The sequence below is a fragment of the Corvus kubaryi genome, unplaced genomic scaffold (assembly GCF_017639235.1).
Source record: "Corvus kubaryi isolate FWS band 111438036 unplaced genomic scaffold, C.kubaryi_AGA036_p1.0 76, whole genome shotgun sequence".
Classification (NCBI taxonomy): Eukaryota; Metazoa; Chordata; class Aves; order Passeriformes; family Corvidae; genus Corvus; species Corvus kubaryi.
In genome coordinates, this window is record NW_024582063.1 from 29,491 (window position 1) to 41,698 (window position 12,208).

Consider the following 12,208-nt stretch of genomic DNA (forward strand, 5'->3'; position numbering starts at 1 on the left):
CCTGTAACACCACAGAGTGAACCCCTCATACAGGTTTTAGCACAATGCTCTGGCACAGCCTGCAGAGCAGAGAAAGCCCTCAACAAAACCCACACTGCATCTGCAGAAGCTGCAGCCATTCCGTGTGCCCTGCTTAACCAAAACCACTCTCTCATTTCCAGCTGTATAATGGATGTAAAGCTGAAAATGCCACAGGGCAGGTGTTCTGCTGCCTTCTCAGCCTTCAGGTACGAGCTGGTGAAAGAAGTGAGGAAGGGGAAAAAAAGGCCAACTACACAATAGTCAAAAGAACTGAAACTCAGCTTTATTGTTCTTTTTTTTAAAAAGTATCTACAATAATGGCTCAGAATACTACCACAATGTACAGGGACAAGGCAGTGCTCTGGGCTATGACTGTAGATTACTCTCATATATATATATATTTAAGAGCTTAAGAAAGGTTGAAGCACGGCAGTTCAACATTTCTTAAGCATGTATTTCATAATTTTAACATCTTCTAGATCTCTCATATTACAGCAGGATTTATCAAATGCAATGTAGTCACAGAAGTCTTGCATAAATACAAATATTGATACTTTACTTTGAATATTGTCTATGATATAAATTCTGCCTTACCTTTAAAAAAAAATCTCCAGATCATTATGTGACCTGGGAGTCTTTCCTTTTCTTTCTCTTTAAGAGTTTTTAAATATATATATATATATTTATATATATTTGCTATCATACATCAAAGTATATATGAATCCCATCATTTCTGTTATATTTTCTGCAGACATGGTCTGAAGCAAAATCACCAACAACTAAATCAAAAACTTCCTGGTTATCATAGGAAAGCCAAAGAGGATCTTTCCTATTTTTTGTGTGTGTTTCAGTACTGGTATTTTTTTAAACTTGAAAGGATTCTTCATAAACTAGAGGTCCATAGATCACTTAAAGCAGTCTTTATAAGCAAATTTACATATTTTGACATGCTTTTGTGAGGCAGTTAGTATCAAAATCCAATAGCATTTCTTACAGAGCCATATGACTTTCTGCGATGCAGATACACATTTCATTTCTAAAAAGCCACAGTTCTTTTTCTACATCTGCTCTCATCAAATCCCCAGGATTCATTCATAAAACTGCTGCTGTTCCAAATGCTGATGCTGTTATCCCTGCTGTGGATTAAGACATACACCCAACCTGGTGACATCACTGCGTGGAAGATTGATAAGTAGGAAAACACCCTCCCCAGTTCCACAGAGAGTCTTCTCTATCTCTGAATCCTCATGATTCATGTCACCCCACAGTGCAATGTGACGAAGACACAACTCAGTGCAGGCTAAGGGTCTTCTTCCATCAAAGGAATCTCTAGGAGAAACAAAGAAATAGCATTGACTGCTGATTGCAATTTCCCTTTATGCTGTTGCAGAGTATTATGGTTAGCAATTCTACAAAACCAGAAATGGACATTGCAAATATCTGAACAAGACGTGGGGTATTGACAATTCTAGACCCACTCAGGCTCTAACACTTCTATGAAAATTAGATAACTAAAACTACACAGATTTTCTCCAACAAATTAGGGCCACAAAAACCTAAATGCAAACATCCTTGCTACTACATTAATCACTGAAACAGCATTCAGAAGTGGCAGGCACTTTTACTGGCACTACCGTAATTTCTTCCTCTCCTCCTGGATGTCCTGTCCCCCTTGTGATACCAGTAAAACTATCCAAACCCCTCTGAAGCAGGAAGACTTCCTCCACCCAGACCTCCACCCACACTGAATTTAGGACACTGCGCTTCAGCTCAGTGACTGTGGAGAGTGGGATATGAGCCTCTCCCTCTAAATGTCTCAAGGAAAGCCATCTAGTTTCCTTAATAGGCTGAGCAGCACCACTCAGAACTCCATGAAATCTCGTCAGTACGTGCCCATGTTTGACTTAAAGGCAGGCAGTAATACAGGGCAAGCTTCCTTCTGGCACCTGGACCTGTGGGTACATTCCCCTTATGCTGTGACTTCCATGTCCATGGCTTAAGGCTCATTTGCCTTAGATGGAAGGAACACTTTGCTGGATGCACAGACATGATGAGTTTGTTCATAAAGGCTGCTAATTTTGGCCCAGTATGAAAATATGATTTCTTTTCTCTTTTAAGGAGAAAATCCTGTTATTGGCTGTGAAAGCCAGGGTATGTGAGGGAGTTGTGAGCATAGGAGTTGAGGAGCAGATGAACAGACCAGCACAGGCAAGATGAGGGTTGGCTTTGCTGCTGTATACAGGTGCTTGCTGACATCCCTGTTGATGAGACTGGGGTCTGGACAGGAGCCTTCTGGCCTGGCATTCAAATCACATGCACCACAGCTAGCAAGGATATATGGCAGACATGAAACTCTATAACCATGGAGTTGTCAGATTAAAAAAAAATTCCAAATTAAGGTGTGGACAAAACCATGGAGGAAGTACAAGCAAGTTGTCTGGGTGAACTCCTGCTCTGCCAGTACAAACAAATGATGTTCCCTGTTCACGGACTCACCTATTGCACCTACGCAAGACTCACCATCTGTGATATCGATCCGGGGACTCGTGGATGCAGCGTCCCCGTCAGTGCTCTGGGATATATCAGTTTGATCTGAGCCGGGAAGCGCTGCCCCTTGGCACGTCAGGGATGGGTACAAACTTTGGAGCAGTTCAGAGGAACCCGACCTACTGCCACAGGTCTCGAATTCGCTGGGCAGAGTGTCTGGAATCCTGGGACCAGGGTAAGCGGGAGGATTCTGATCTTCTGTCTGCAAAATATGCCCCTGGTCTGCGGCAGCTGAGTATCCGGGTGCCAGGGCATTCAAGCCACTGCTGACAGCTTCATCGTAGGAAGGCAGCATGACAGGAACACCATCCACCACCACGAAGTCGGGGTCACCCATGGAGCCCTCCTGGTTGCCTCTATGTCAAACACAGATGGGTTATCACAGAGAGCAAGAGCATGTCAGCAGCACCTCGGAGCAACTGCTGAACTTCAGTAAACACAGCACTTTCTAGTCATGCCCAATGGAGCTACAGGGTCATTAACATTCACAGAAATGTCTGCCAAACTCTGCTTGGGTTGGCAGGTGGAATCTGTTACAATCGGAAAAAATGAAACCAGTAATGTGAAGAACAATTCCAACAAGGGAAGGTCAACAGGTATGTGGAAAAGATAAGGAGCCCCACTTTCTGTGCTGTGCACAGTAGGTATCATATATAAGATCGCAGACATACTTCACCAGCCAAAAGTGTCTGAACCCCTGGAATAACGTGTGCTAGAGCACAAAAGTGTTTACAGCCCAAGTAAACAGGCACTGAGATCACTACTGCTGGATGACAAGGCTTTGGTGGCAAGATTTGTGGCCTCCTTCAGGCCTTTCTTTCAAAGGATGGAGGCTTCCTTAATCAGTATTAAGCTGGTTTCTTTTTTAAGCAATTAATTGGGAAGGTCTGTTAAACCCTAAAAGTATGTGTTTAGTAGCCTACTAAACACGGTATAGTCCTGGCAGGAGGGAACTGGTCTCAGGTACCTTTAAGACATGAAAGCATATGAAAAGGGGAGGACTGAAAGCCATTTCAGTAAGCTAGACAAGTCCAGGCTGTAGGGCTCCCTCATGAAGAGCACTGTGTGAATTAATGACAAATGCTCACAGCTGCATGGTGTTTTATGGAAATAAACGAGGATGCAGGAGATGTTTATGAATTGTGATGAAAATAACACTAATGAAGGTAAAGCAAACCTTTAATATAAAATTGTCCATAGAGAAAAAAGAAATTCTTTCTTAAAACTTCCATTACTAAGTCTACAGTAGTTAAAAAATTAATTCCCCCAGCACCTGCAAACGAGTATTTAAAAACACTGTCAGCTATTTTTACAGGCAGAAGCAGCAATTCTCAGTAGAAGGTCAGTAATTACTCCCAGAGTGAATCTAGCAAACTTTGCCTTTTATCTTAGCTTCATGAAGGACTACTGCAGGTTTTTGCGGGTGCCCTTCCACACCAGTGGTTCAGGGACTTCTCTCAGAGCAGAACAAAGCTTGTGAGCTGCTCACAAGGCTTGTGAGCTGCTCCATCTCTCCAGCAAGGAGTGCTGAGTGCGAAAACTGAACCAAGGCCCTCTTTAAAATAAAAAAGAAAGCAGTACAAACCGTGGAAGGAAATGTGTCTTAAATTTGGTCTGGAACATCCTGGCTAAAATAACCAGTAGCAGTACTAACAGAACACTGGTAGCAGTAAATGCCACTATTTTCCATGTGGTCAGGAGGGTCTCCTGTGTATTTGGCCAGGTTTGTTCTGTAACAGAAAGACAATACAAGAGTTGTGCTTGTATATTCCTGTTGTTATTTTATATGAATACTTCAACCCTACTTAGAAGTGCCAGTTAGGACCAGACATTTTTTATAGGCAACTTGTAAAAACCACACATAAACCCAATGCCATGTACCAAAAGCAGCCTTAACATTAAGCTGAGAGAGAGGCTAGATCTTGCTTTTTCCCCTTGACTGTTTTTTTTATACATGCAATCATGACCCTAACTTGCATACACATAAAAATACCCAGATGTTAAAAAACACATTTCAAGAGGAAATGATCAAAATGGTTTAGAATCATTCAGGATCTTGGGAACACATTATATTTAGTAGCATCTTAAAATCAATGCTCACCATTTAACCATGAAATAGATGAAGTTCAGCAGGCATTACCGACCTACAAATCTGCTCCAAAATGAGGGACTGTAGGAAGACAGGACTATTAGCATAGGACTATCCCTTACCTGTTTTGACACAGTACACTTGGTAGGAGGGGAACCACTCTCCATACTGGCAGGTGATGTACTTGTAGTCGTTGGTGAGGGTGTAACCAGGGTCACAGTAGAACTCCACCACCGTCCCGTGGTTGTAGCGCTCGCAAGGCCGCGGGTGGCAGATGTAGTCTCCATGACTCACCATTGGAGGTAGTGGACAAACTTGGGCAGACAAACAAAGGGAAAAGGAGAAAGACATTAATGCCAGCAACCCACCACTGGGCAGCTTCAGTGAAGCTTCAGAGTGTCAAAATGCAGCAGGCACACTTCAGGCTCCCTCTCAGCTCCCTGTGGTTCTGGGTTTGTCTCAGTGGTACCAGGCCACTGCCCGGGGAGGCCAGGTGCCCATCCATACCAGTGGAGGGATGCACATGCCAGGCGGTCACTGAGGTGGGATCTGGGAAGCTTCCAATCCTCTGTGGGAAGAGGAGGGTGAGAGGAAGACAAAAAGGGACACATGCCCATCAGGTGGCTGCTTGGGGATGGAGCGGGGCAGTCCAAACAAGGAGACTCACGCTCCTCACGAAGCATTTATAATTGGGCTGTAACATGCTGGTTTCTGTTACATTAACATAATTAAATGGTTATATGCATTAATTAAATACCTTTTAAAAATAAGTTTGCCATCAGCAGTGCTGCAAGAGATGCAAAGCACCTAGTGTTGCTTAAGCATGTGCAGTCTGTATCACTGTAATTTTATTAAATTGAGCTTAAACTCTACTGGTGGTGTTTGTGATTTGTTATTTCTGAACAGCCTGACTGATCTCAGTGGGACCACTGGTGGAGTGAGGTCTTAAATATAGCAGAGGCTGAGCCTGCGTTAATTAAGTAGAGTGGTTTACTTAGGGTTAGGTAAATAAGAGAGAATTGCAATATAAACATGTGGGACTTTTCCTGTAGGCCCCGGAACAACATCCCAGGCAGATGAACTCCATGGAGAACTGAGGGAGCACTCTCTGGAAAACAGCAGTGGGGAAAGCAGCTCGCAAGCAGTATTTTTACAGGAGAGGAAACTTTTCCACTGTCTAAGTGTTAGTTGATTACTGTTTTCTTAAGTGCTTCTAGCACAGAGCAAAAAAACTCTACAAAGTGTAATGATGTTTCAAATGACTACATACTGACCCAAAAGGGGGCTTCAGTTACTGGATGGCTGCTTTTATTTCCCTTCAGAGGCAGTTCCCAGCTGGCTCAGTGCCTCATCTACAGGCTCTTCCCTTCACTTCACGCCTCTCTCATGCAGGCAAGACCTACTGCATTGATTTAAATAATGAAAATGACATCTCTTGGAAGAAGAATCTTCCCAGAAATTACAATTCAGCTGCTTCTTCCTGTGAATCTTGTTACATGAATAATGCATTTCATAAAAAAATACACAAGATATTAAATGAATCTTCAAGAGAGGCTGATTACAATGTGCAGCAATGTCTATTCCCCATCCTCCGGAGACACGGTTTTGTTTGCATTTTCACTGGCAAGGCTTAATAATAACTTGAAATCAGAGTAATCACATAAAAATTCACATCCTCAATGCTCTGCACACTTTCCAAAGTCTCTGGGCCCACAACAAAGAGGAATACTTTACTGGGAAGTCAACTCAATACTGAAAACAATTTTCTTGAGATTAGGGTGAGGTTGTCAGACTGAAATAGTAGGAAAGCACCTATTAATCATTCTTGTGTTAAAAAGAAAATGATCAGTGAAAGCCATTATCCTGGCCTACCATAAGGAAACCTGGTGTATTTTTATTACCTCTGCTTAGAGCATGAGAACAAAGGAAGAGAACAATTTAAGCTCCTCTGGAACTGAGTTTTTCCAGGCTCTGGCAGTGTGCAAGAGATGTGTAGATGCCCACAACCTTTCTAGCAATGAGCAAGTAGAGCACACCTTTTCACAAAGAGCAACACTCAGAGAAACTAATTTTCCCCTCCAGCAATGTAGCCTCTACATCATCCCTAACCTCTTAAAGTCATTGAGAACCAAAGCAGCCTGCTGAATAAAAAATCCCTCAAAGCTGGCGTCCCAGCAATGTGGGTCAGCTCAAGAATGACACGTTTCTAGGCAGATTTAAAGCAATACACTGTGGGGACAACCCAGATACGGAGCTGTCAGTCTGTTTACAAATGGAGGTGTATTTTATAACACCCAAAACCAAGAGTATCACTCCTTGTGTAGGATATATCCCCAGTACTAAAAATGAGTGCCACCCCTTCCACAGACACATCTATATTTCAAGGGAAATGCTTGTCTATTGGTGCTGCCTGGAAACTTCTGCAAACAATTTTTTATTGCCCTGCCAAGTATTAGTCATGAATTAGAGTCGAGGTTTAAGGGGTCATACCTGCCAACAGCTCCTGCAGGAAAATGCAACCAGCAGATGTAATGGAACAGGTTTGAAAATGAGGGCTTTTAGCTCAGCTGAAACAGTGCTTCATTCTTATATCAACTGGACTGCAAGGGTCAGGGATTCTAACTCTCTTAGGGTATCACTCACCGCCTCCTGTGAACTTTATGTTCAACCAGTTTCAGGATCCCTTTAACACTTCCACGGGCAAACTGGCCCCCATGCACCGTCTGCAGCACTCAGGTTCAAAGCCTCTTTTCACAAATCACGTGAAAGATACATCACAAACAACTCCAAAAGAACTCACTTTGAGCTCTGGGCAGTCAGTCGTACACTCAGTCCCTTTCTCAACTCACTTCATTCCCATGGTCATCCTGATCCAAAATCCTTTAAAGCCAGTGGAAGGACAGGCAGCAAGTGGGCCTTAGTTTTGATCATAGAAAATAAAGATTATGAAAGTCTGGAAGGCTGCTGAACTCTCTTGGCTCCCAGTGACAGAAAATTTTTAGTGCAGAGCCGGTCACCTTATAGGGTCTGATGCCAGTGTATGACACTGGTTACACGGATTAAAGGAATGTGCCAGATCAAATATGGAGGAAAACTCAGGTGCCAAACCTAAGGCCACTGAAGTTTTTTAGGAAAATTAAAATTCTAGCATTCCCAGTGATGAACCCTAATTGTGTTTGGAAATTACAGGCCATGGACTTCAGGCAAATGCATCAAACTCGCAGAATGAAAACAGCCACTGATTACAATGGAAGTGTATCTGACAAGTACATTTTCACTGCCAAATAGCAGTATGCACACTAATCGTAGAAATAAGGGAATTCTACTTCAGGAAGTTTTCACAGCTCAAAAAAAAAGTCCTAAGTGTTTTTCTTAAAAATGACACTAAATTTTTACTACCAATAGCTTTCAGCATCTTCACTTTATAAGGCTTTGGAGACTTTAATGCTCTAATTACAACATCCAGCATGGATAATCCAGTAGTATTTTCTGACAACCAGCATTAAAAGACCACATGCCTGTGTCCTTAACTTTGGAGCTTGGCAGAGGGACGGACATAATTCAAACAGAGTCTGCTGGTGGTTCTGCAGCAGGTGATCCCAGGTCTCTGGATCTGTCTTTGTACAGCAATTGCCCACAGACTGTATGGGGACTTACAGGAACTTTATAGCTCAGCATTCTCAGCTGAAAAGTTGAATCGTTCATCAAAAAGAAAGAGCAATTGTGTTTATATGGCAAACAAATCCCTTCCTGGATGCTCAAGAGTCCTGTTACTCAAGGAAGTTGAAGGGAAGAATTCCTGATTTGATTTGGTGGACTTCCCTGCCTGCTCCTAGGAGCTGCTGGAGCTGAGGGCTCTCCACTGAGACCAGCTTTCTGCTCTGGCTGATTTTAATGAAGGACTAGCACTATCAAGAAGAGCTTAAAACCTGGGGAGTTGAGCTTTGTGTTACCAGCAGTGTGACACTGTGGCCTGGAGCAGAGGCAAGGGCTGGTCTGCCCCACAGAGTGCCCTCTCCATCACAGCCTGGCAGTGCAAGAGCTGCATCCCTTGGAGTAGGGCCAGGGAAGGGTGGCACAGGCTGCGGGCACTTGAGGAATGAATGTGGCTCACCCAGTGATTTTTCCTACCCATTATGGTCAAGAAGCTTTTCAAACTCTGCCCAGAGGATGCTGCAGTAGTTCTGCAATGTTGGCACTGGAACTGGAGGAGGGAGGGAAAATTTTTTGGCATTAGCATATTCTCAGTTAACATCGATGGCACAGAATAAAGACATTGCCTGACTTTTTAAAAGCCATTGGTAGAGAGATAACAGTGGAGTTACAGATATTTACACTGCTCAAAACCTGTTTTTCAGTCAGTGTTCAAAGGCTAGTGGGTTTAGTCTGTGGTCAAAGCAGACAGATGGTAATCATTCAGGTTTTGCCCAGTGTTTTTTATGTGGGCCAAAAAATAAAAGCAAAAATGCCTTGCAGTACAGGACACTCACTTATAAAACAAAATAAGGGGTAGGAACAAGCAAATTTATTTTTCACCTGTGTTTATTTCTCTCAAGCTAGTAGTCCACCTTTTGTGTAGGACATTAATTGCTTAGTTAGCAGAAAACCCAGTGTAAGGCCAGCCATTCCTGTTTGACACAGGGATTGACAGGATTAGAGACATCAGCACCTAATAAAGAATAAACTCTTAATAAAATAAAAAATAAAGAATAAATTCTTCCAAACACATCGTGAATGCCTGCTCATTATGCAAGGAGTGAGAACATATTAAGATGAAACTTCCAGATGAGAAAGACACAAATAAAAACCTATAAATTCCACTGTGCGGGAAAACGCTGGTGTGTCTCGCTCAGAAGGGGACACACTGTCTGCTTTGCTCACAAACTAGGAAACAACAAGAGCTTCTCCTGACCCTCACTTGACATTCTTGTACACATCAGGACGCTAATGATCACCAGAAATCTGGACACCTATCATCTGGCTACTGCATCCCAACCAATGTTTAACCCAAGCTCCATGAGCCCACAGCTGTGCATGTCCCAGCAGGTCTGACCCCTCCCATCCAGGGTGGCCAGGTCCCCATCTGAAGCTTTACTGGCTGGTTTCTGAGGCCTAAAGGAGGGATGCTCTTCCATATACTGCCTTTGTACAAACACATGCTTGGGGATGCAAGATCTGAAAATTATATTTTTTTACAGGAACATAGAAGATGAAGATTATGTTTGTTCCTTTTCCTGCTTCTTTATGAACACTGTGCTAACAAAACTTGTTTCTTGGTTCCCTCAGTGTCATCACCCTTCATACCTTCAGAATAAAACAAATCATCAACCAAGAAGTTTATCTTTCACATTCATAAGAATTCCTGTCCAGTTCACCTGACAGACCAGTCCATTTCCACAGGTATTACCAGCAAGTGAATCACACCTGCACTGCACAGTACAGAGCCTGAGGAAATTAATTCTGCACTTTGAATACTAAAAAAGGGATTTTTCTATTCTATATTTAGATTTCAATTTACAGAGGTGTACGAAACCCAAACTATTTTAATTCTAAAATAGCAAAACAAAAATTCTCGTTAAAATTTCAAGTATTCTAAGTAGGATGGAAGAAAAACTACTGGACTCAACTGCTCATATCCAATCAAAAGCTTGAAGAAGAAATTTAGAGGTTTGTAAAAGGAGGGAAATACAAAAACCAGCTGCTTTAAAATAAGCCCTGTCAAAACACCTCATTCTAAGAACACCTACTTAATGAGATTTTTTAAAATTAGACTCTTCAGGAATGTAAGCAGAACAGGAAGCATTACTAGAGCAACTTTTCATTTATTGTGAACATTAGCCTAACAATATCCTAATGAAACATTCCTACAACAAATGCTGCTTGCACTGTGAAGGGAGACTTGGTGCATGTTACAGCTGTAGTGGAACAAACTTGAAGGCCGTTGAATTTGTGTTCTGAAAGTGATGCCATGCTTTGAGGAACTTTTCTGATTACTCATTCCCACAGCAAAACAGCAGCACCAAGAGTAATAACAGAATAGAAAGTTTGATGGAAATAACTGAGCACTCATATATAGAGTAAATCCTATTGAAGCCTGACTGAATATGTAATAAAGATACAAGATGCTTACTTGAACTCTCAAGTTGCCAGAGAATTTATTTCTTGAAAGCCTAGAGCAAGAGTTATTATTAATATTGTATTCTTAGCCAATAGTATCCAAATTCTTTTCAGTCTTAACCTTCCTTGATTACTTAACCATCACAATGCCACTTACATGTTTTCTTCTGAAAAGACACGTGACAGATAAGCAATTTCTTCTCAACCACTCAGCAAGTCAATGTTCAAGCAGCCAGGAACACACCCCAGGTCTCCTGGCTCCAGGCTGCTGGCTGTACCCCTAGGCAATCACCCCTGGGTAATTCTGAACCAGCTATGACTGTGAGGTAAGCCTTTCAATGTGCACACAGTGAGAAGAACTTCTCACCTTCTACAGAGTGTGAAATGAATTGAATAATTAAGTTTTTAAAGAAAAGCTGCTTCTCTGGTCTAGCTTTGACAAACAGCATCTTGCTGAGAACTGCAGTCACTGAAAGCAGCTGTATGAGCCTGAATGAAACAGCATAAAACTAGTTTCAAACATATTTTAAAAATAATTTAGTAATAGCTGATTCCAAAATGGAAACAGACGGTGATTTACAATCACTTATTCCTTCCTGGAATTCCAAATTACAGAGCAGCTTTTGCAGTTCCAGTCAGTTGAGCTCCTACAGGAGCATCATGCCAAATTCACACTCAACCTCAACAAGTCTGCCCTTCCCAGCACAGTGTCCTGTGAAACACTGATATCAATGCTGAAGTCTTTAGTTTCAAATGCATTTCACAACAAACACAGGATGAACCACACCCCAAGTGATCTTTTTCCTATAAATTGTTAAGTTAAACAGTGAAAGTTCCATTTAAACTACAAAACATTGATGACAAGTTTGCAGCTAGAGAGTTAGGGCTTCTTTCAGCAAGAGGCCCACAATTTTAAGGAAATATTTATATTCATTATTCACATGTGAGTGCTTTGAGCACTGTGGTCTCATTTACAGCAGATCATTTTGGCTTTCTTCAATCACTTGCTTCCAGTTTTGTTTCTTCCTTCCCTAATGAGTGGTTGACTTTATGACCAGTAATGGTCTTTTTAGGACTTTGAGAAGCAGATGCTGGGGACTACACAGACACTTTGCAGGAAGGAATTAGAAAATTCCGATGGAAGTCAAGGCTTGGGTATTTGACAGGCATCCCAGGATAACCTCAGGACTGGAAAAGACCAAAATGCTTACAAGTATAATGGAGGTAGAGGGGAGAGAGAGAGCAGTCTGGAAGCTGCCTAAGAAAGCCAGACAGCCAAAGGCTCCAGTGAGGGATGTCTGCAGAAGCCAGTGCTCACTGTGAGCTGGCTGTATCGGTGGGTTTTTATGTTACTTTAATCCCTCTGTTTTGAATAGCTTTTTCTTCTTTGTTATAAGCAAGAATCCCTTGAGCTTGTGTGGAGTTACCTACACC

The 12,208-nt window shown here is 42.2% G+C and overlaps 1 protein-coding gene across 2 annotated transcripts in view; it reads right to left on the reverse strand.

The window, feature by feature from the left end:
- Nucleotides 1-282: 282 nt before the first annotated feature.
- Nucleotides 283-12,208, reverse strand: part of SUSD4 (sushi domain containing 4) — a 68,926-nt gene continuing 57,000 nt past the window's right edge. For both annotated transcript variants that reach the window (XM_042051672.1, XM_042051674.1), the window contains exons 5-8: nucleotides 4,780-4,971; nucleotides 4,154-4,298; nucleotides 2,542-2,924; nucleotides 283-1,350 (exon numbers count right to left, since the gene is read on the reverse strand). In XM_042051672.1, the coding sequence (XP_041907606.1) occupies nucleotides 1,322-1,350; nucleotides 2,542-2,924; nucleotides 4,154-4,298; nucleotides 4,780-4,971 (749 nt within the window). In that variant the 3' untranslated portion in view covers nucleotides 283-1,321. The remainder of the gene's footprint in view (nucleotides 1,351-2,541; nucleotides 2,925-4,153; nucleotides 4,299-4,779; nucleotides 4,972-12,208) is intronic.